At 36.7% G+C, this 24,914-nt stretch overlaps 1 protein-coding gene across 9 annotated transcripts in view; it reads right to left on the bottom strand.

The window, feature by feature from the left end:
* Positions 1-536: 536 nt before the first annotated feature.
* The window catches only part of HECTD1 (HECT domain E3 ubiquitin protein ligase 1), a 59,690-nt gene continuing 35,312 nt past the window's right edge, over positions 537-24,914 (bottom strand). For 4 of the 9 annotated variants that reach the window (XM_071426946.1, XM_071426955.1, XM_071426947.1 and 1 more), the window contains exons 23-42: positions 24,423-24,589; positions 24,070-24,246; positions 20,480-21,316; positions 16,742-16,963; positions 14,893-15,026; positions 13,196-13,352; positions 12,128-12,350; positions 9,620-9,674; positions 9,200-9,382; positions 8,640-8,850; positions 8,473-8,558; positions 8,184-8,311; positions 6,297-6,498; positions 6,015-6,152; positions 5,153-5,760; positions 3,539-3,617; positions 3,334-3,427; positions 2,871-3,021; positions 1,863-2,007; positions 537-1,487 (exon numbers count right to left, since the gene is read on the bottom strand). In XM_071426946.1, the coding sequence (XP_071283047.1) occupies positions 1,350-1,487; positions 1,863-2,007; positions 2,871-3,021; positions 3,334-3,427; positions 3,539-3,617; positions 5,153-5,760; positions 6,015-6,152; positions 6,297-6,498; positions 8,184-8,311; positions 8,473-8,558; positions 8,640-8,850; positions 9,200-9,382; positions 9,620-9,674; positions 12,128-12,350; positions 13,196-13,352; positions 14,893-15,026; positions 16,742-16,963; positions 20,480-21,316; positions 24,070-24,246; positions 24,423-24,589 (4,135 nt within the window). In that variant the 3' untranslated portion in view covers positions 537-1,349. The remainder of the gene's footprint in view (positions 1,488-1,862; positions 2,008-2,870; positions 3,022-3,333; positions 3,428-3,538; positions 3,618-5,152; positions 5,761-6,014; positions 6,153-6,296; positions 6,499-8,183; positions 8,312-8,472; positions 8,559-8,639; positions 8,851-9,199; positions 9,383-9,619; positions 9,675-12,127; positions 12,351-13,195; positions 13,353-14,892; positions 15,027-16,741; positions 16,964-20,479; positions 21,317-24,069; positions 24,247-24,422; positions 24,590-24,914) is intronic. The other 5 variants (XM_071426949.1, XM_071426950.1, XM_071426951.1 and 2 more) reach the window with 3 other exon arrangements.

Raw genomic sequence — 24,914 nt, 5'->3', positions numbered from 1 at the left:
TGTGTATGTGCAAGGCAGAATCTTTTGGCAAACCCCTCTCAGCAGTAGCCTGAGAAGTTGTTACCAAAGACAACAAAGCAAAACTTATTACATAGGTTCAACCACTATAGATTTTTTTTTTTTTTTTTGTATCAACTACTTGAAAATCTTTAAAACCCTATCTTGCTTTATCTTACTGTAAGCTACTTTTCTTCCAATAAACATCACATGCTAACACCAAGACAGCCAGTCCAGCTCAAGTAAAGCTGAATCAGCCGTATCATCTGACCCAGATTTTATTCCAGTGCAATAAAGAGCTATAGTCTCAAGTCACATGGGCTCACTGAAGAGCACCAAAACCTGCCACATGCAGGTGATCACTGCCAGATCACTCTTAAGAATTTCCACTTACTCTGAAAAGATTTGAACACAGAGATGACTTTGTGAGATCAGTAGTTCTCTTATGTAGTTCTTTGAAACCTTTAAAAAAGCATGGCACATTGTTCAGAATGTGTCCAGAGATTTAGCAAGTACTAATGAAGTATTCAGAAGAGACATTTTTATATGTTGCAAACATTTTAATGATTACTTTTGAGCTTACACATTGGGTGCTTTTTTTTAAACTTCAAACTGCAACAAGTTAAATAAATGTTTATAATATACAAAGAAAATACAACTGAAAGTAAAACTTGCTTTAAGTGTGCCTTGCACTAGGAACCAGTGTTTTTTATTAGCTTTATTGTTGAGCTGCACAAACACACTTAAGGATTTGATCTTTATAGCAGGGCATTTGAGAAATCAAAATATATTCCCACTTGAAAGAAAAAGAAGAAAAAAAAATGGTTGTGCATGATTATACGCAAAAACCCACTAAAATACTCCAATAGTGCAGGCACCATTAAAAAAGAAAAGGCTGGAGATGCCCATTAAGTCTAAATTTTAAAGGAAGCAAGTTTCTGACCAGTTAGCTTAAAGCCAGCAAAACAGGGATCAGTGATGGCAACCGTAGTGTACAGGGTATTAAAAGACAAACTTTACACAATACACTGTTAGAAATTTGTATCAGTGAACACTGAAAATCTGATGATCTGTTCTTTGGAACAGTCAAACAGAAACACCTTAATTTCCAGTTGTGCAAGCCCTTGAAGCATCACACAGTGTTCTGTGCCAATTTCTTGCTGGCTGTGTAGTTACAAGGATTTATTTTGTCATTAGCAGCTAACAAACATTCCACATTTTCCTAAAGCCTCACAGGTGAAAAAAGGCAAGTCTCATCAGAGCACAGCGTGGAGATCGTATTTTTGCACACAAACACAAGAGGCTTCGCTAGTATCAAAAACACTTCCATGTCGCAGGCTGCGCTCAGCGGCTCAGTTGAGATGGAAGCCTTTCTCCATGGTAGCAGCTAGCAGACGCTCCCTCATAATCTCCTCGGAAGAATACTCAGGCAACTTTAGGTAATGCACACATGTATTCACAGATGGATAACTTGCATCTGTAGCATCAACCTGAGGAAAAAAAAGAATTTTACAGCAGTTGTTGACAGCACTCAGTATGGAAGTTAAAAGCTGTGAAGTCCTCTAAGTCATGGCACTTGCTGCGTACCTAACGCCAGTTGTCAAGAAACAATAGCATCAGCAAAGCTACAGGCCAATTTATAAATATACTTGCTTTATATGTACATTAATACTTTGATATTTAAATATATTAATTATACATGAAAAAAAAAATGGTATCAGAGAGCAGACCTGAGACAAGAGGTTAGTACTAAAACCGTAGCATACGGCCATAAATTGAAAACCCAAATAAAACCCATCATTGTTAATTAGAAAGCCCTGCAGTGCCAGCCAAAGCAGCTCCAAGGGTGGCCGGGAGAGCCGTACCTTGCGCACAACAGTGAGCCGGGGGTGGAGGTTTGCCAGCCCCCCTGGTGGGAGCGTCGAACAACCCGTGGTGAACTGCAGGAAAGCCTTCCTCTCATCTGAAGACATTCCACACAAGACTCTCACAAATCGAAGGAATCCAGGGCTTAAAATAAAGTAAAGCAATTAGTTCTGATAGCACTAGAAGAGAGCGTGGGGAGTTTTAAAATTTCTCTTAACTTGACACAGTAGAGTTAAAATCTTTAGTCATGTTTAAGCAGACATTGTAAGATTCTAGAGCCTGTTGAGTATTAAGAACAAAACATCCTTAAATCCAAAAAAATAGTCTTTAATCTCCTTGCAGAGTCTTTAATCTCTTAGACAAAAAACTATAGGTACATACTTATCTTGGCATGTTATTTGGGTACCTTGCACTTGAATGCATATTACTGAGTAGAGAAGTAGAGCTCAAACATTTCAGCAGGCTTATTCTAACACAGCTCCAGAAGTGATTTTTATGTTATTGCTACCAAACATGACAAACAGTGAAACCCAAACCCAACCCCAACAAACCCAAAAACATCAAGACCACCTTCTGATAGCCAACACCAGTAAGTGTATTTGTCCCCTACATAGTACACTTTCTTTTTTTAACTACACCTCAAGAGAAAGGAATAAGAAATATGGGCAAAGTAACAAATGTGCACGGTCATAAAAAAAATTATAACTACTCTCAAATATGAGAATAAAAACTCTATAATTTTAGTAATCTGCATTAGCTGCCATTATGTTTTCATTAGTTACCTGTCTTTGAATAATTTTTAATCTTCTCTCATCAGAAAACTATCAAGTACTTTCTAACCTATCTGTTGTCTAAAATTGCATGAAACAATGTGATACAATCACCTGCTCTTCAGTAACTACCAGTTTCATCTAATTCGGCAACTTCATCTAATGAACATCCTAGACATTCTATCACTAAACACTTTCCTTTAGTTACTATTTTAAAATCACTCAGAATAAAAGTACCTATCTCTTGTATATCCCAGTTTGGGTTCGGTGTAATTGATGATATCCTCAGCTGCCCAAGAAGGTGATTGATTTCCACACAGAATCATCTGAACCTCTTCATGGCTGAAGGAACTCAGCTTCTCCATTGGAAAGACTCTATTGAAGCCATCTTTAATTTACACAAGATACAGTCATAAACTTGAGTCCAAATAATGTTTATAAAATAATCTCAGCATTTAAGTTGTATTTTAGTCAAACCAGAATCAATCAATAGTTTCTTAATTAAGGTAAGTGGAACATCTTCACAATTAAAAACAGCATAACTAATGCAAAGGTATTCTGAAATTAGTATCTTACCTACTGCATTCTTAAGTAAAAAGTTTATTTTTGAAAACCATTCTATGCCACCACTTCAAACCAGCATCCCCTAAACATCCATTATTCCACCTAACCTCACATACATGGTTATATTTACAATTACCTCTGAAGGCCTCCATTTGTTTCTGTATACCAGTATGCATGCAGAAGTCAAACATGAGATCTACATACTCCTCTGCATTATCCATTGTTACAGTCTGCAAAGACAGTAGATAGATACTCTAAGAATTCACTGTTCATTAAAGTTATTATTGAGACCATAAAATTTGAACTGCTGGTTAAATTGTAAAGGTAGGTTATTTTCTTACCTCATCTTCACCACCTGGTTTGAGATCCACAGCCGTAAACCCATATACTTTGGACGAAGGGCAAAACTGAAAATTTAAACTTCAAAATACATAGGTAGTTAATAACTGAAAACAAGTCTGCTACTGCTTTTGTAAACACCCCAGATTTACAACCTGTCACAACCAAAAGCACCTCATTGGATTTCAAACCATTGTGAGTGGATCACTTTGAACCACTGTTCATGTATATATAAAAGCACAGAACTACAAACAGTAATGGACTACACAGATAATATGTGTTTCAAACATATGGTATGCAAATGCCTATTCTTATTCTCTATTTACTTGGATTTGATAACCACCGAAAATTTCATAAATTGAAATTTTAGAACTATCAGCTTTTTTAGAGCTATCAGCTTCAAAACTACTCAAATCATTTAATTTAGTTCACAAATTCAGAAAAACAATTTCCATTAAATTCCAGCAATAGCAATTACAGAGCCATTTGAACTATTAGGCATTTAGGCTCTTCAACAGTGATACTTGTCTTCTCTCTATAACAAGCCAGGCTAAATTCCACAAGCCCTTTGAGGACATAAAGCTATTAGAGATCACTGACAGAAGGGCTACCAAGATGGGGACAGGTCTAGAGAGGAAGGCATACAAGTGGCTGAGGTCACTTGGTCTATTCAGCCTGAAGGAGACTGAGAAGAGACCTCACTGCAGTTACAGGGGAGAGGCAGGCACTGATCTCTTCTCTGTCGTGACAGTGACAGGACACAAGGGAATGGCCTCAAGCTGTGTCAGGGGAGGTTTAGGTTGGGTATTAGAAAAATCTTCTTCCCCCAGAGGGTGGTTGGGCACTGGAACAGGCTCCTCAGGGAAGGGGTCACAGCATCAGCCTGGGGGAGTTCAAGAAGTGTTTGGACAATGCTCTCAGGCACAGGGTGTGACTCTTGGGGATGGCGCTGTGCAGGTTGATCCTTGGGGGTTCCTTCCAGCTTCCAAAGCCTTAAGTAATTACATGATTCCAAAGCCTTAAGTAATTACTGAACTCTGACACTACACAATTTTTGTGGCACAATATAATATAATGGTAGAAAAACTATTGTTTCAAAGGAAGTATTTAAAACTAGGGAGGATGACATCCTGACATGGGTTTGTTTACATAGGTATGAGCATTTCGTCTTTTACAGTTGCTAAAAGTCAACACAGGCTCTGTTTAACATGGATTTATACACTGTACTAGGAACACAATCTGAGATGTCAATCTGTCCTCTTTAAAAGCTCTCCAAAACACTTGATAAATTTCAAGTAATCAGAGCAAAGAAATTACTGAATCACCCTTTTTTTAAAAGCTGTGATTTTACAAGCAGCTGTTTTTACAAGTATTTATGTCTCCAGAATCATGCATCATTGCAACATAGCCACATTTAAGATCAGGAAACTGAGCAAGTGAGAAGAAAAAATCCTCAAACCAAAGAAAAAGAATATGGCTGCATCTCTATGGATTCCCCCTTGCAATGATGCTATTTAAAAACAAAGCTTTATTATTAATTAATTTGTAGTTATGTGGTGGCTTCTTTCTCTAACACAAGATTGTTTGCCTACCTATAAATAAATATGAAAACTTACCCCAAGTCCTCTATGCTAAGAGGAGGCCCTGAACCTGATGGATTCTTCAGCATTAATTCCTGCAGTTTGGTGTTCTTTTCATCTTCTGACAGATTTTTGTTGCTTAGAATTTGACGTCTTTTAATTGCAAGGTCCTTAATTTCTTTTAGAAACCTAGCTCTATGTGGGTTTACTAATTCAAAGTCTTCCCATGTCAAAATTCCATTAAACCAGGCAGGAGGCTTCGGTTTTGGTGGATCAAGAATAAATTCTGATTTGGAGTCTTCTTCCAGACTTCCTACTGACAAGGAATCATGTCCTTCTTCTGTGGAAGCCTCTGACTGACTTTCAGTACAGTGCAAGTCTCTGTCACCCCGTGATTCATATATCAACTTACTCATGTTACTTTTAATGTCCCCCATACACATGAGTTTAAAAAAAGGCTTAGAAATGGGTAAATCCACAAGTCTATTGTCTTGAATGCATTTAGCCAAGAAAATTCCAAGGAAATGAAAGAGTTTGGTTATTCTTTCAAGTTCATCACTATCTTGTGGGAATGGTGCTGTAAACAGTCCACATGATCTCTGTACATAGTAGCCAGGTGGTTTCAATCCACCACCGATATCAACCTGATTTAAGAGAGAGACAAAAAAAGCAGATATGGTTAAAGGTGGATTTCATTAGATATCTGCACTAACTTCTTATACCCTACTGCTCCTTTAAAAAGGGAATAATTAAAAAAACAAGCTGTGGACCAGAGTGATCATTCTTGACCATGATTACCAGCTGCTGTATGAACATGTGTTCTTCCTACCTGGATGTCTAGCTTGCTTTCCATTTTTTTTACACAAGTACTCAGTTTAAAATACAAATTAAAATGTACCTGTCGGGACTCATCATCTGGAAAATCATCATCACAAAGCCAAGCTCCCAAATCTGTCCTCTGAAATTCTGCTGCCACCAATGCATAAAATTCCAAGGTGGGACCCAGGCCTGTTCCTTCCTCCCCTAAAAACTCAACCTAGAAAAACATAAGGAAAGTTAATAGTAAAAGAAAATCCTAGTGAAATGTTCAGCGTTGGTAATGGAACAGGATATTCAATATCCTGTCCAGTACACTAGAAACAGCTATCTAACCTCGCTCTGCTAGGCAGATATGCTTTACCTCTAGAACAGATTTTCTGTCTGCATGAATCTGCATGACATTTTCTGCCCATTCCATCAAGGATTCACCTCGCGGAACTTTCACTCTTTCATGTTTGAGGCGTCCAACTCTGAATTCCCCTGGATCATCCCGTCGCACTGTGCTCGTGGTCCTTGTCCGTTCCACAGTGGCTTCACGTCTGTTCTGCAGCCATACAATCGCTCTGGAAAAAAGCCAAACACCAGCTGTTTAAAACTTCCATGTCTTCCATGCATCAAAACTTGAAAGTAGTCACCAATAAAAAGTGACTTGCTTAAGTACTAATTGCCTCCTAATTTTTTTTAGGTATAAACCAAACTAAACTATTTATCAGCCCGAAATGCCCCAAAATATGGGTTGCTTCATATTTTATGAAGTCAGAAAACAAAATAATTTCTAATGTAAGTCCCAGATTCTGATGATGGCACCAATGAAAATATACAATTCTTGATCTGAATTCCTGTAGTTTTCACACTACAGTGGAAAGAACAAAAGGTAGCATTTACTGTTGAACTTTTTATCACAGATGCTCAAAACTGTTATAGACACATATGACACCTTTCATTATATACTGTAAGGCAGTTGCACATCACTCCATTGATACTGACCAAGTTTTGCAGTTATTTATTTACACACTCCTTAGAGCAACACAGAACCAAAGTTCAAGTGCAGTCATAGACAAATTGACCCATCAGTGAAGAATAGGTACATTTAATAGCAGTACTTACACAAAGTCAAATTTCCAAATTTTTGTATGTATTATCATTTATGCAGCAATAAACTGTCTTCAAAGCTACCATTTGTTGATTGTTTTGAAAAAATAGCCAAGCGTCATGACAGACACAGAGTGTACACAGAGTTCATACAGAATAGATGAGTTTCAAGAACTACTTCAGTATTTTAAGAGCTTAAGAAAGCTCTTTACTTACAAAGTAACTAACATGCAATGTTTCCTGAGGCATCTCTTAAAAATGCAGCTTCTCTGAAAACTACCTTCTTCCAAAACAAAACAAAAAAGACCACAACATACGGACCATCTTTCTGCAGAAGTTAAAATTTTTACACAATAAAAAGATATAAACTGATGTCTTGCAAGTTAATACCTTTTCTTCTCTTCCTTTTTCTTTCTTTCTAAATACCTCATTTTACATTCCTCATAATGTACCTCTACTGCATGTAAGAAAAAACGTAATTTTGGCAATTCTCTCTCTATCCTCTGATTTGGAAAATAAAGTGTAGCAACAGCCAAGAAAATCTACTTTTCCCTTCTTGTTACAAAAAAAAAAGTATACCAGCAAAAAGGTTTACACTGTCTACATACTCTAAAAATTATGACTGCTGCAATAAAACTATTAATGATTCTGAGGTAACAAATAACTCTAGAGGATACCCTTGTCCAGTTTCATTATGCAGCTTATAGTAACTTTCAAAATAGCCTATTTTTTTAGGTTTTTTTCTGTTTTGTTTAAACATTAATGAATTAAAAATACATGAATCAAACAATCACAAGTTGCTGGAACAATAAAAATGTACATGTTTCTAAAAAACTTCTAGTTCATATGATTCTCCAAACATTTCCTATTTCGTAGCCCTTTATGCAATGAACTGTAACCCAGACAAATTGGCCAATAGGAAAACCTGGCTTATATAAGTACATAAGCAAGTCTTCAGCTGAAGGTAAAAAATGAAATTCCTTGTCATTCTGAGTTTTTCCATCTTCTTCCTTCCATCACCCAAATTATTCACATTTGGCAAGAAAAATTTGTCTCATTAGGATTAAGGTCCTTCTGGAAATCAGCAATTTAGAAACTGTTATATGTAAAAAATAAAAAGGAAGCAATCATACTTCTTGTATTTTATTTTTTTTACCTTGATGCTCCAAATGCTGTACATGTGAAGTACAACTGTCTCGTTTCAAACGGAATTAAGAAAGGACACTTGCTTGTTAGTTGCTCACACCAGTCTGGCAAAGCTCCACTTGCTAGTGCCAATGGTTCCTGTAGTTTAATGCAAGGAATAAAACATGTATGAAACAATTCAAAAATCAAAAATGGCAAAAACCCCAATAATTTCCAACAGTCAAGGTAAGGAAGAGAATAACAGACTCCTAGAAACAATACTACAGATATACACTGCATATAATGTATGAGTGTAATACCTCAATCTGTTGCAGAATCTTTGTAGTAATTTTTTTACTTGTGAATTCATCTGGTGGAAAGTTAAACTGAGGATGCTCATCTCCTTCTGAAAATAATCAAGAGAAAAGTTTTCCTTTATTTCTTTTCATTTAAGTACTTCAGAAGCTCTGCCAATTAACTAAGTTACCTTCTTGAGAAGTCCGTGTTGTGTAAGGGTCACTGGCAACTATATACAAAATTCTAAGTAACTGCAGAACATCTTCTACTCCACAGGAGTTTTGTCCACTGCCAGCTTTGGCCTGGGGTTGCTCCTTGGCCAAACTAAGGATATCAGAATTTTGAAGAGTAGAAATGGCCCCTTGACTCAATCCAGATTTTGATCCATGTTCACAAAAGTCCTGTAAAAAAGAGAATGGTTAAGAATGAAAACTGTGTGTTTTGCTCTCTTTAGGACTGTATTCCAAATTGATTTGAAAAAAAATCAAAACAGTTACCGTGCTCAAACTTAACACTTAATCAAACTGTGCATGGTGCAAATCATGATCCAAATGCATTTTAACACAACTATGTTTAACAGAAGACATTAAAATGAAAAGGCAAGAGCAGCAAAACCTAAACGTGAAACTGTCTTTTGAACATTCAACTTCCCTATAAATACCATGGCTCTCCCTCAACAATAATCTTTAAAGCTGCAAAACAAAGCACATAGCCATTCATAATAAAAAAAGTTTGGATGCAGACATATACCTTGTATGCAGCTATGAGCTGGGAACAATTTCTGTTTTTCCTAATACTTTTATTAGTGCCGGTTAATTTCCAGTGGCGCAGGAAAGCTGAGTCTGCATTCTTCTGCAGGTAGGTTATCAAGTCATTCTTTGGTAATTCATCAGTGCCAAGGTACTGCTCCACATGCTCTACTGACCAGCAACCCTACAACAGGAACCACCAAATGTTGGTTTTTCCTGATTGTAAAGTCTTCAAGATTTCACATGCAACATGTAATGTTTTTTTTTTTAAGGGAGCATGCATTTACAAATACACTCACTAATACTCTTTAAGTAATTGAAAACTGTTAGTTTTTTTTAATGTAGCATTTCAAAAACTGCAACAATATTCTTTTGCTTTTATTAAACAGCCATAAAACAAAGACACAGAAGTAGGTCTTACCATTTTTCCACTTTCTTTCTCCTTATCAGAATCCTTCATTTCTCTGTACATGATTCTAGACATCAAAACAATAAATTAATACTTCATACTTATAGCACATCCTCTAAATTCTGAGGTTATACATCAACTTGTTAGGTATCAGTGACATTTAGATATTGTAATGTAAAACAGCAACAGCAGCTGTTCTTTGCTGCACTAAACGTCTGAGATACCCTGAGGCAGCAAATTTCTCAAGCTCTATTTTCATGATGTTGGTATCTATCTTGCAAAGTATTTATGTTTCTTTAAGTGAGACTGAAGTAATCAAACAACCTTCATTGTGCCAATTTCCCAAATCAACTTTAGATTTTTCACTACATGTGCACCAACTCTTTAAAATTTTGAAGTCCTAGAGAAGCTTGCTGTGCATTAACTTAGAAGACATGCCATTTACAATTATTTCTCATGTTTCTCAACTATTTCTAACAAAAAACCAGTTTGTTACAGCATGCAATTTTTGAGAGAAGACAACTCAGAAAATAGGCACAACAGAAAAGCACTAACAAAATCTGAACTACAGTTAAAAATACTGCCCCCCTCCTTACTGCAGTTGTCACTCCTATATAGATCACTCTTCTAATATGACAGAAGTTACATTGATTAAGGTAGTAAAATGGAAAACACTCCCCACCACATAGTCTTACAATTTCTGTCTATTACTATAAAGCTATTAAGGTCAAATTAACATTGAGAAAATAACTGAGGTAGGAAGGGCCCTCAAATATCATGTTTGATAGAATTTCCTGTATTTCAGTTTGAGCCCTTTTTAATTCTTGCCCTCTCAAATGTCACAACAAAGAAAAGTCCACAGTCTGGCTTCCCTATGTTCTCCATCAGATATTGATACACATCAGTAAGAGCCCACAAGTCCTTTTTCCTCCAGGCTAGACAGATACAGAACTCTCAGACTCTTTGTATGACAGAAGCAATCAGCCTTTTAATCATCCTAGCAGCCCCTTGCTAGACTCACTCCAGTGTTCATGTCCCTCTGGTACTGAGGAGCCCTGAACTGGGACAGAGCACTGCAGGTGTAACTCACCAGTGCTGAGCAAATGGGGATGATCACCTCACTCAACTTTCCTAATGCAGCCCAGGGTGTTGCTGATCTTCTTTGCTACTGGGCTCCACAGCTAGTTCATGTTTAGCTTTATGTCCACCTGGACCCACAAGGCCTTTTTCACCAACCTCCTTTCCAGGCAGCTGTCCCCCAGCCTGAGCCGTAACACGCAGAGCTGTTTTCCCCGGCTGACATACTTCACATCTCCCTTTGTGAAATGTCACAAAGCTCCTGTCTCCCCATTTCTCCACCATGATGAGGTCTCTTAGAATGGCAGCACAACCATCTGGTCCAACAGTGACTCCTCCCCAGTTTTGTTTTGTCTAGAAGCTAAGGGTCTGCTCTGTCCCATCATACAGTCCACTAATGTAGATGTTTAAACAGTCCTGGACTCACATCAACCCTTGGGGTACACCAGCTGGCCTTTACACCAAGGACCACAACCATCTGAGCCCAACAGTTCAGACATTTTTGAGACACTATCTAGTCCATGCTCTCTAAGTTTGTCACTGACAGAGAAAGCAATGAAAGCCTTCCCAAAGCTGAGGAAAATAATATCTGCTGCTTTCTTCTCATCCACTGAGCTAGGCATATAGTAGAAGGCTATAAGGCTGGTTAAGCATGATTTTCTCTTCATAAATCCATTCCACCTACTTCCAATCACCTCCTTATCCTTCATCATTTGAAAATGGTTTCCAGGACTATCTCCATCACCTTTCCAGGGATGAAAGACTGACCAGTTTGTCATTCCCTAGATCTTTCCTGTCTTTGAGGGAGGCAGGAATGATACTTCCTTTTCTCCGGTCTTCAGAAGTATCTCCAGCCCTCATGACCTTCCAAAGGTAACAGAGAATGGCCAGCTCCTATGGGTACATTCCATTGGGTCCCATGGACTTGTATAAAAGAGCTCACTAACCTTTTGCCATTCACATATCACCAGATTCAATTCCAGATGTGCTCTGGCTTTCCTAATGCTCTGCCTTCAAGTTGGGACAACTAGGATTCCTCCTAGATCACCTGACCCTTCTTCCACTCCTTGCATGCTTCCCTTTCATGCTTTAATCCACGCAGTTCTCCTACTGACTCTGTCTGACTTCCTACATATTGGGATAGACTGTTCTTAAGTCTGGAAAGTGATCCTTGAAAAAAATCAACCAACTCTCCTGGTTGATTTTTGCTAGGACTATAACAACATGGGATTTTCCCAAGCAGATCCCTAAAGGTTATGATTTTTTCCCCCTGGTTTTGCAGGCACAGCAGTAGTTTTAAAACCAGTAATAACATCCTGACATAAATACAAAAAAAATCTAATTCTAGCATTGCCTATTACAGAGGAGGAGTTAAAAAATTAACATCCATTTCCTAATCAGCCACAGCGTTCTCTACACAGAATAATGAAGTGGTGAGCTTACGTGTATGTTGGCTCCCAAATCCGTCTAAGTTTGTCTGATTTCACGCTGCCATTACAGGAGAGCTGTAACAATTTCTGTACATAGTAAAAGATGGTGGATCGAAAGTTTGTTAGGGGTAGTTCTACTTCTCGAGCTGTTCCAAGACCCGAAACTTTCAAGGTAAGTGCTAAACGTGGTGAAGGCATGCACTCAACCTCTTCCAAGAGTTCTGAATGAGGTGTACCTGCAAAAATCATTTGAGAACCCTTAGCACAAAATACATTGTGCATGACAAGGTGGCCTAAATGTCAATAACATGGTTCAATAAGGAAGTGTAATGGTATTTACTGCACACATGAGATGAGACAGAGTTCTAACTATGAACTAAATTATGACTGAACCATTTCTTATGGGAATAAAACTAACAGAAATTTCTGAAATCCCTACTGATGCCTGTATCTTGGTAACATATATTATCACAGCACATGCATTCTTTTCTTACACAGTACCTGCCTTTCAGTTCTTCAGAATAAGCAGTGGCTTATTTCCATCTATGCTAAAACCTACTTATTCCTCTCTGTAATGAACTCTTGAGTACATCCAGTGTGCTTGAACAAGAATGAACTAAGGAGCCAAGGAGCAAGATCAGGTGCTGTGCTGTTGACTGTACACACTGCTCCATCACTGCATTACCTTGTCCCTGCCTCAGCTTTGCACTGTTTCAGCACACCCTCTCCAATCAAAACTATTCTGGGTAGCTTTAACACAGTTAAGTCCCTGCAAGTCAAACCAGGCATCTTTAGCACATCTTTAAAGTATCAAGAAATTTTATTATTTATCATGGTAGGAGATGATCCTAGTTAAATTCCTAACTATGCTTATTTTACACAGCACTTAATTTACTCTTCCCTCAATAATGCTTAGATCTGCAGAGGTAGATTAAACTCTCATTCAAACAGAGAAAAGCCACACAGCCACAAGAGCATGTTGTACTGATTAATAGTGACAGCATCCCCAGATCCAGTGGGCACTTAACAGTGAATCTCCATCCTAAAGCCAGATTAAGCATCACACACATTGTCAGCATACCTGGTGGAGGGATTTCTAGGTCAGTTGTCTGTTGCACATTAGTACGACCAGGTCTTGGGTCAAAAGCAGGAACCAATGCAGAAAACTGTCGTTTCAACACATAATCATCATCCCATGTTCTCCTACGGCCTCCTTTGGTTTCATACTCCTCTTCTTCCTAATAAAAAAAAAAAAAAAGGCAAATTAAAAACAAAACAAAAAACCCTAGCTGGTTTTCTGATTCTGCTAAAGAGAATAATTTGATTAAAAATTGAGAGTTCATGAATACAGCAGTCACACACTAAACTACAACTCTACTCAGCTCTGGTAAGGCTGCATCTGGAGTGCTGTATCTAGTTCTGGGCTCCTCAGTCAGGAAGGTGTGAAGCTCCTGGGGAGGCCTCCTGAAGAGGCAAATAGAGAGGGGACCTCATCAATGTCTGTCAGTATCTGATGATACAGTGTTAAAAAGATGGATCCAGGCTCTTCTCAGTGGTGCCAAGCATCAGGACAAGAAACAGAAACTGACGCACAGAAGTTCCACCTGAACACGAGGAAGAACTTTACTGTGTGAGCAAGCACACACTGAGACGGGTTGTGGGCCAACCTGGAGATACTCAAGAACCATCAAGACACAATCCTGTGCCATGTGCTCCAGGATGACCCCAACTGAGCAAGGAGGCTGGACCATATGACACACTGTGGTAACTCCATTTAATCATTTTAAAATAATATTATTATATTTTTATAAATATAATTTATAAATTTATAAATATAATATATTATACTTTTAAATAATAGTAACACCATTTAATATTTTTTTAATGGATCAACATTCTACAAACTGAAGTTACTGTCTGCATTGTAGATCCACTTAAGTTGTACTGGCTTGATTTTTTTCCTAACTTTGTATCTTTGTGCAGAAGGTGAAACAACAAGATGTTTAGTCATGTACCTGAGTTTCTATTAAAACCATAAACACAGTAAGTTAAAATGCTACATATATTGGTTCAAATGAAATAAATATTTGCATATTAATTACAAGATGAAGTTTCTATAATTCCATAAAACAATATTTCTATTTATTCTGTAAAATATTAAATTAGCATTAGTGAAGCCTTCTATTTTTCCTCTTAGATTCTGCAATATTCATTCTGATCACTTCAGTGATAGTAGAAGACCAAGCACTATTCATACCAGTTAAGAACAACCAAATGAAAAGCCAGAACTCCTGACAGTCTAAGCAAGAACCATGTGAACTACCATGCTAGGTTTGTCTAGACCCCTCCCGTTGATTTTTCTGCTGGGGTATTTTTTAGAAGAGAGTGATTTCCTCTGGCAAATTTTTTGCTTCATACAGGCCTACAGTTAAACACACCCCAAACTGAATCACTACAAATGCAGCAGTATGCATTATATATCCACAGTTATACCATTTCATGAGCCTGTGAACTAGTGATCCATAATTTCTAATGTCTGTCAACTTCTTCCTAGCCTGGTTTAAGACATTAACTCTGACCTGTAAGGTTCTTGGGTATGCTAGTGTTTAAAAACACTTGTGGTTTTGACCATATGCAAGAAACTAAATTAATCTAAATAGACTTGTTTTAACTAATGGAAATATTGTAGCTAGGACTTCCTATTGCCAAATAAAATCTGTGGATTTTCAAAGCACCTGTTAGTCAATTAAGATACCATCAATGCTAACTATACCATACCATAACTTCTTCATATTCTTGATCTTCTTGGTTATCATCTTCATTTTCATCATCTTCTTCATCTGGCTCAGGAAGATCCTCATCATCATCTAACTCTGCCAACAGAGTACTAGCTCGGCAGCTATCAAGAAAATCTATAACACACATATATATATTTACATACAGAACAAAAGACAAGAGTAACTTTTAAAGCAGAATTTTTTAAATAAAGAACAGAAGCATTGGGAAGAGTGAAAAAACAAATCTCACTAAACTTAAACCAGAAAAAGAAAACATTACTTACTGCAGAACAGGAATGTAAAATCTGTGATAAAAGCATACACCTGGTAAAAAGTCCATGGATCTAGTCAACAGCATAACTATAGAAGCACTTACTATTGGTACAATTGACAGTGATCAGCAAGAGTGATCTGTTCTTCATTTGATTAGAAAATTTTATAATTACACCTATAGGAGATTACAAAAGATCACCAGAAAATGGTGTATAAATGCATATGTCTGTTTCTGCATCTCAATAATTTAAAAACAGGTGAGTGATGTAATTTCCACTAAAAATGTGTAGTTTAGACCTTAACTTACAATGTAAAGGACATATAAGATAAACATTTACGAGTAATATCTTAAAGATTCAATTGCTAATTAATTACTGTAATAAGAAGTTGAAGGCAAAGTTCCATTTTACTCACTTAATACTAAGATTTAAAAAACAACCTCCCAAAACCAGAAAAGAAGTTCACAGCAATCCAAGTGGACTGGGATGAAGCTTTGAACTTTTACATTTTTCTATGCACATAGAAACCATCTATACCGCCCAAGCACCTTTCCTATTGTTGCTATCACCCCTAGTGATACGTGAATGCACTCTACTTGCTCAGTTGTTGGTGATATATCTTAAGACATGTCACCCAATCAAAGTATCAAATTAGACTTAATTAAAAGAGTAAAGAGAAATGGTATCTGCAGATATATTAATCAACTGCCTCCAAGCAGTTCAATTCCAATACCCATTGAAATGACCAGAAATTTTTCAAGCAATTTCAATAGGCAACAAAATATAACACAATCTTAATCCAACAATATTTTCAATAAATCAAGTATCTTCCAAGAATATCTCACAAATGAATAAGCTTTACATTAGGAAGTATTTTCTGATATACAACCCAGGTTTTTCTTGACTTCATTTTATCAGCTTGATTCCTGTGTATTACTGACCGAATGATCTAAATCTTCTTTCCCTGTATTCATATGTCTCAAGTAACCTCTGTCCTGATGTCTGTTTCTAGGTTATAGTGTGCACACAACTCTGGATCTGTTTGTCAAATCATGTAATTTCTTTCCTCCTGTCAATTTTTGTGTTTTTTCCAATTTTTTGAAATTACTATTACGGTATTGAGATACCTGGAAGTTATTTTAAGTGTACAATGTGCCTAATGGTGGATGCTTTTTAATCAGAGTAATACAAAGTACATCAGACTTTGCATGTAGCATGCCTATACAACAAAACCAAAAAAAAAAAAATTTGATTGTAATTAGAAGTACATATGCAAACTACATTAGGAACTAAACTTGATGACAGAAAATATTCAAGTGCTCAGATAAACTATACCATAAATAATAGTAACATGGGAAAGAAAGTGCTGAAAATAAAGATTTGAAAACACAAGGAAATACTACTACATTAACATTATTTTACTAACTGCCTTACAGAACAAGTAACATACAAACAGCTCAACTTTCAAATGCTTTTCAGTAAATAAACTACTATATGAGAAAATCATAACAACAGGATAAAAGGGAAAGTCATTAATGGGAAGTCTAATGCTTATGTTCATTTAAAAATGAAACTTACCATATAAAGAATATTCTGCCTCCTGCCCTGTATCGCTCTCACTAGATGTTGATGTTAGGCTAGTAGTTAGAGTATTACTAAGCGACTGACCAACAGATAAAACTGTAGTTGCTGTAGCTACATTGCTGCTGCTAGTAACACTGGATGTAGACATGGTCACTGTTGATGTGGTACCAGTTGTAGTCAGATTAGGAAAACTTTGGGCACCCATAAGAGGAGAAGCTATAGATAAAGATATGGATAAAATAAATGATTTGATGACTTGAAGAGTACAACTTACATGCATGACTCCTGTGTTGAAAAATATATTTGGGGTTGAAAAATTATCAGTGTGTTATTTTATAATAAAGAACAACAGACTATAAAGGGGAAGGGTTTCCCAAGGCAAAAGTACACCTTACAACATGTATGCCCACTTCTGAGCCTATTCCCTTGCAAACATGTTAAATAAATAATTTTATCAAATAAATCCCCCAAATCCCACTATAAACCTGAAATTACTTAATTTCATTTTCAATATATGTAAAGAATTTCTGAAATCTGTTACTCCAACATTGTGATCTGTCTTTAAGCCTAAAATGAAATTTAACATCTAAATAACAATATTATATAGTGCAAACAAGTTAATTATATATAAGAGAACTGGGAACAGAACATGTTAAAACAAATGTGAAACTTGTGATTTCTGTGCATTTTTCTAAGGTTCTTAAATTAGCTCTAACTAGTTATTTTTCAAACAAGTACTAAGATATATGTTCATCACAGTCAACACGCCTGAACTGACGCTACTGTGAAATATAAGTCATATGTTAGATGATTTATAATTTTCAGAATAAGCCAGTAACAACTAAAAAGTTACCTTACTGTACATTCAAATAAAACAGCAAATGCATTTTAGTGAACAACTGAAAAAAAACCTGAATTCACTGTAGACTCACTAAATTCAATAAAAAACCTAAACTCACTAAATTCATTAAAAAATCTAGACTCACTAAATTCAGTAAAAAAACTAAATTCACTGTTTGGAGAAAAAAAGTTGAAGGGTCATCTATACTAAGAATTTAAGTCTTAAGTTTTTCAACCTACTTTTTCTGAACTTTATCAAATGCAAGGTTTTCAGTTTTAAAAGAAGAAGTTTCATTATTTGCAAACATTACTACCCTGGACAAAGGATATAACAAAGCTGCTTCCCCTAAGGTGAATTTGGTAGTTTTTCAGAGGGGGGGAAAGAAAAGTTACTATCTCTGCTTTCCTCCTCTGTTACATACAGTTACTACATACATCCCTGCCCCTTGAAAACATAGCTAACATTTTGCAAATAAAAATATAAACAATGCAGGGGGGTGTGAAATCATAGCATAATGATGAGGGAAAGTGCAAATTTTAAATTTAGGGTTGTCAAACTTTATGTTCTTCTCTATGAAAGCATGGAAGTGAAAAACCAGAGTTTTTCTTTTGTTATTCAAGAGCTTGAAAATAAGTTGTTCAGTATTCACATCTTTTACCCTCTGCTAATTAATAACAGCAAACTCTTTGCTGTTACAGTAAACAGAAAAAGCCATTAAGCATCAGCATTTTGTTTGCTCTGAATTCAATAGCAAATGGAAATTGGCTACTCTAGACACCACTTAGCTTCTGGCAAATACTGATGTTTTCAATGCAACCAGTACAGAAACTCCAGAAAGACTTCTCTCACTAACCATGATTTCAGTCTTGACTTTTGGGGTGTTGGATTGCTGTGGGTGGTTTGTTTGATGATGGGGGTTTTTGTTTGGTTTGGTTGGTCTTTAGTTTGGTTGGTTGGGTTTTTTTAACCTGAACAGGCTAAAAAACCAAAAAAAAAAAAAAAAAAAAAAAAATTTAACAAATCAAGCTTTTTACAATGCTCTAATTGAGCTCTGGTGAGATTGCTCAAATTTAATCTCTGATCTCTTTTAGGAACGTGACTTGCCATTTACAGTTTCTAATCATATAAAAAACATAAACCAAAATAACTCCTACACGACAGATAATATAAAGTATGACTATTTTTATCACAGAATTAAATTTTTAAGATGCCCCATTCTTATTTTTAACTTTTGCAGTGTATAGTATCAAACATTCATGAAATTTCAAATAAGCTGTTGAAGTATTTTACCATGTTTTTTTTTAAAGGTGGTCTCTTTTTCCTCCCCTCAATATAAAACTACTTCAGAACCAGAGCCACTATCTATCTATAAGAGGATCAATTCCTGGAAAGCTTTCTTTGAAAGTATCTTTGAGTATCTTACTTACATTTTTATTGCAAGTTAGACTTCAGCCCCATCCCCAGTATCACAACATGAATATAAGGATACATTAAAAAAAATCTCCCCATCAAAAAAGAAAACATTCAGTATTTAAAAATCTTTTAAAATGCTAAAAGCAAGCACCGCATTTCTAAATAAGGAAGCACAGAGTCATAGAATTGTTAAGTTTGGAAGAGACCTCAAAGACTGAGTCCAGATGTTAGGCCAGCACTGCCATGTTCACTGCTAAACCATGTTCCAGGTGCCACTTCCACACAACCTCTGAATACTTTGAGGGATGGAGAATCAACCTCCCTGAGCCACCCATTCCAGTGCTTGACCACCCTTTCAAAGAAAGGGTGAATGAAATTTCCATGAAATTCTTCCTATTATCTAATCTAAACCTCCCCTGTAACTTCCTACCTGTGAAAAGAGGCTGCCCCCACCTCACTACATCTCCTTTCAGGTAGCTGCAGAGAGCAACTATATCTCTCCTGAGCCTCCTTTTCTCCAGGCTAAACACCTCATAGCTGCTCCAGACCCCTTTCACCAGCTTCACTGACAATCATGACAAGAATGAAACCTTTACAAGAAATTTATGCTTTTTTCTAGCTTGGGTAATTTCACATTTTCTAACTTGCCTAGCCCATGAAATGCAGTTCTCTGTTTAAAGTACTATGACCATCAGAGAACAAAATACCCAACAAGCAACAACTTTGATGGGAGCATGCTCAAAAAAAGAGTGAACTCACAAGAAGCAGGTTTACAACTTACATTGCTAATACCTTGCTCCTACATATAATCTAATAACATGCAAATGGTTAAAGCATGTATATAATGTCATTTAAAACACTGTTAACTACAAACTTCCCTACATTTAATATTCCTGAACAGTTCACCAAATCTAAGCCTTAACCTTAATCTTAACAATCTCTAGAAAACACACTCAGAGTACATTATGTTATGCAGTTTGACAAAATCAGCAATCTGCTAACATTTCATTATACTGTAGTTCTTTTTCCTTCGTACTTTGTTCTTAGCTCATATCCTCAGACACTTCACAATATGCACAAACTGCCCTTCCTGAGAAAATGGAAAAATAACAGAAATATGCAAAATCTACACAGGTCAGAAAGCCTAAGTACCTGACATTAGCTACTGTTGCTAGACTTCCATTCTCTTAGTCTAATTCATACTCTCTCCTTAAACATATACTCGAAATCAATTTCAATCATTAATTTCAAATTCCTTTCTGTTTGATGGGTACCTGTGATCTGACATTATAGGGCAATGTAACACTTTCCAGCTGACAGGAACTCTATGAGTCCTTCATAAATTCTACAGGCCTACACAAGGTCAAGGCTGCTCTAAATACATTTCTCAATTAAGCCAACACAATCCAAACTCAAGTGTAACGAAAGCCAAAGAGACAACAAAATCATCAACTAAAAATAAAAAAAAGCTTACTTACTTGCAGTACTCACAACATTTCTTCCCAAAGTATTAGTATTGTTATCACTGCTACTCCGGCTTAAATTCATGTTGTTTGTGGCATTGGTCCGTGCTATGTTTGCCACTCTGCGTACAAAGGACTCCAGGCTGGAAGTTTCTCGAGATGATAAGTTCGGAACACTTGCACTGGAGCTCATGGGTGCCCCAGCAGCCAACAAAGAACTGACTGAGAGTCTGTTACTTGCTGAAGAGCTTAGGGGTCGTTGGGAAGCTGCTTCTTTATTAGTCAGTTCAGAGACTGAACTCACATCAGGAGAGCTTACACTAACAATTCCCATGGATATAGCACTGGACTCCCCAGGAGTACGTATTGAGTTATCAGGACCTAACTTCCTCTCTGCATTTTCGTTTCCCATGTCCGCTGTTAAGGTGCTGGTGCTCGCACTGGAAGATGACCCTATGTCAGCCTGAGGCACACTGTCAGCAGAAGACAGAACAACAATTGGTTCATGGACGTCAGTGCCTGAAACTATATTTTGTTCCAATACGCTTTCTGATCTCCGCTCCATTTTGGTCGAACCCAAGCTGATGTCGCTGCTACTTGCCACGCTACACACAGAACTGCTGCTTCCTTTTCTACTTGAGGAGCCTGCAGCAGCAGTCGTCTTGTCTGGACAGTTGTTTTTCACCAAGCTGCTCCATGACTGCGTTGTGCCTGAAACAGTGGATGAAACAGGTTTGGGTGATGCCGCTGAATCAGGGTCGTACCCTGGTGCAAGCTTGAGGTCAAATTTTCCTTCTGCGCCCATACGGTAAGAGTTAGAGCCACCAGCATCCCAGGTGACATCAATCCAGCCTGGAAAGGGACAGGAGTTTGTGAGATCCAGCAGAAAGCAGACAGGAGGCGTGTCAGACAGTAGCTCCACAATGCGGGATCAGCTTCTCATAAGGGCTGTATGTCTGAATCAATGAAACCACTAAGTAACCCTTAACGCCAATTAAAAAGGAAGTGCTTAAATCTAAACAATTCAGGATTTCGTAATGTTGTCAATTTAGAGGCTGCTCATTCTTGCCACCTTAATCTTCAGGGCCACAGAATCCAGCCAAAAATAAAGTTTCCTTCAGGAAGGGACCTGATGTACCAGAATCTCTCAAAATTTTATTCACATCTATCAAAATTGGAATCTCTAGTAACAAAAATGTACATTAAAATGTATGATAACTGATAACTTTACTAGCATCTGTCAAGAAGCTGTAATTATTACATGGACGTTCAATAGTATTTTTCCTTGTTGGATGCTTGTGGATAAGCATATTTACCCAACAGATGACATGTCATGAAACTGCTTAGTTTGAGATTTCTTATTCTTAAATTGAAAGAACTAATTTACAGATACCCAGCTTTTTAGTTCAGTAAGTTCCAAATACTCAAACATTCCCTACTCATAAAAAAATCTTATGACAATCAGGTAAAGGCTACATAAACCCTTTGCAAGGGTTGCTAAGAGAATATGTTTCATAGAAAAAACTATCCTGGGACGAGAACAAAACTCCTAAGAGATGCTACTCTTAAGTTCCTTTATTAAATTATTATTTTCAGTAGCAACATTTTTAACAGCTAAATATAATAAATCTGCAATAATGAGGGTAACACACAAAATTTAGCTAACTAGGACAGAAATGGGGACAAAATGTTTTAATTTTTACTTGTCTAAATATGTACCACAATCTACGAGTCACCTGTAAAATTCCTTCTAATATTTCTCACTGTATCTTAACTGCAGCAAATATTGGTGTAACTACTTTAATTGAAACCCATTTCATCCAAAAATGAAATTTCTAAAGCTTAGTTATCTTCTCCAATCTCAGACAAAGTCAAAACAAATATCAGGTCCAGATAAACACATATATTTCTTTATTAAAACAGGAAAGAGCTAATATCAAGTAAAATATTCTTTTTATTACTGTCACGTACACCTTCAGCTTTTAACTATTCAAAAATCATCACTCCTAGACTGAAACAGATGATCACAGGCAATTTGCTATTTACAAATATCACTCTGGAGGAAAAGTAGCTAAAAAAGGATAAACTTTTCAGATATGATAAGTAGACATCTCGTCCCCAAATGAGCAGGTTTAGATCACGTTATTCTCATATGATTTTATTCCTTCTTCACAAGCTATAGTTGAGTAGCTTCATGCCACTAAACCTTTGAAGGGTAAAGTTGTGAAGCTAATCTGAATTTTTTTTCTTCCATGATTTGCCTTTTTTATCAAACACAAAAAGCTCCATACTGGAGCTCAACAGTATAATTTTTCCCCTTTATGAATATCTGAACCAGGTATTTTTTTCAAAGCATAACTAAATAACTGGTTCTGGTTTGTATAGTTTCTTTCCCTAAAATATTAATTACAAGCAGTTTTAAATCTGAACAAGTTTTCAGAACATATTATGTACTCAAAGTAGTACTGCTCCATCATTACAGCCATTAAACAAAATTTGTCTATACTTGTGAACAACAACCAAGAAAGTAAATTAGACCCTATTTTCAAAATTCTACATGAAAAAAAGCTGTCACAGGAATGAGATGAGCTGGCATCACCATTTGATAAACGAACCTCAATTTTACCTATGGTTAAATGGGGAAGTTTTACTTGAACACAGGAATAAAATCACTGCTTTGGTAGAATACTACTCACCAATAATACCTATAGTCTTCAAAGTTATAATGTAGCTATGGGTACTGTTGCATCTGATAAGAAAAATATATGGATGATGGAAGACTTCCCCACAAGCTGTATTGAACAGCTTAAATAAAGCTCAGTTTCAAATCATTTTAAGGAATTGTACTTGGGAGATTTTTCCATGTTTGAGAGCTGACAACTCAACTAACTAGAAGAAACTCTCAAGTCTAGCTAAAAATGAACCTAAAAGTAGCTGAAGGTGCTTCAGAAACAAGACAAGCCTTATATACCTCAAAATAGGGGGAAGAGCAGGGAAATGGTGGAAAGCATTGTTCAGCTGACAAGATCACCACCTCTCCTGGAGCCTCTTCAATAACTTTCTCAGTACTGACTTCCCTGGCTGTTGCAGATTTTTATTTTGCTCCTTAAGTTAATAAATTTTCATGCTTTAACTCAAAAACAAAAACTTGATCCCAAAGAAGCTTGCAAGGTAGGAAAGGTACAGGATATAACAAAAGTCAAGAAAAATATTGCAAATGCTCAGCTAGAAGAAATGAGGAAGGTAATTATAGATTTTGCAGGTCCAAAGCTTAACTTATTACTTTGCATCACTCACCTTCATATAGTTTGTAACAGATGTCTAAATAACAGTTTCCTATTTGAATAACAGTTTAATATTTTTTTAACCAAAACTGTATAAAAGTTTCATTTACAGCAAGAATTTTTTTCATGCAGTCAAATGAAATTTCCCAAATGGACCCCAACAGCTGTAGTATTTTAAGCTTCTTCCCTCCACAGTATTTGAACTTTTATCAACTTTATCTAGGCATTTCAAAGGAAGTACTTTAATGCTACGCATTCTGCATGATGTCATCATGTGACAGATGTGATTCAACAACATAAATTCAGGCAATTCATGCTCACCATTATGCAGTTCTCCTGTAACAGTGCCTTCCCCCTGTGGGCTTCCATCCTGATCTCTCCATTTCCAATCAATTCCTCTGATTACACGAGCTCCCGGAACCATGTATTTTAACACTTGAGAACGGACCAGACGTCGCTGCCTTCTCAGATTTGCTTCAGCTTCTTTAGCAGCTTTTCCTGTAAGACATGTAAATTGAAAACACTTGAAAGTATTGAATGGGGAATAATTTTGAGCTTATTTCTAAGCAAGTTCAACTGCAAAAGTTAACCTCCTTTTTCACACTTGTTTTTTTATATGGTACGCTCATTAGCATTTTAAAAGAGCAAGTAGGATATACATTTCTTTTTCTTACCCAGCTGATCTTCACATACTCCATTCACAGTGCCATAAAGTTCAAATCCAGACAGGGAGAGGTAGTGTGTTTGCCCACTGGCATTCTTTCCCATCTGTTTTATTCTAACATGTCTCCAACCTTGTTTCTCATCTTTTGGAGGATCTAAAGGCCATGTTGCTGTAGACCTTTAAGTTTATTAGAAAGGGGTGTTGGTAGGTAACATGAATAAAGAAAAAAGCAAAACCAAAAAACCTTAATACCCAAGCAAACAAAACCCTAACACCGATCATGCATGCATACTACAAGATATATAAACCTATTAACACCAGGGCAAACTTCAGATGAGTGCTGGAGTTATGATTTTGTTAAAAAGCAAAATGCAAAATTTACAGTGAAGAAAAAGCACAAATACCATTATGTGAACCACACAGAAAACCTGTGAATCACTTATTCTCCAGCCCATCCTTGATAATATGTGTCACTTACCACTGCTTTAGATAGATACATTAT

This window comes from Agelaius tricolor, unplaced genomic scaffold, assembly GCF_023055355.1.
Source record: "Agelaius tricolor isolate 1412-34295 unplaced genomic scaffold, bAgeTri1.0.p SCAF_5, whole genome shotgun sequence".
NCBI classification, from domain to species: domain Eukaryota; kingdom Metazoa; phylum Chordata; class Aves; order Passeriformes; family Icteridae; genus Agelaius; species Agelaius tricolor.
Note: the sequence above shows the minus strand (reverse complement) of the source record. Positions and strands in the feature narration are given on the sequence as shown.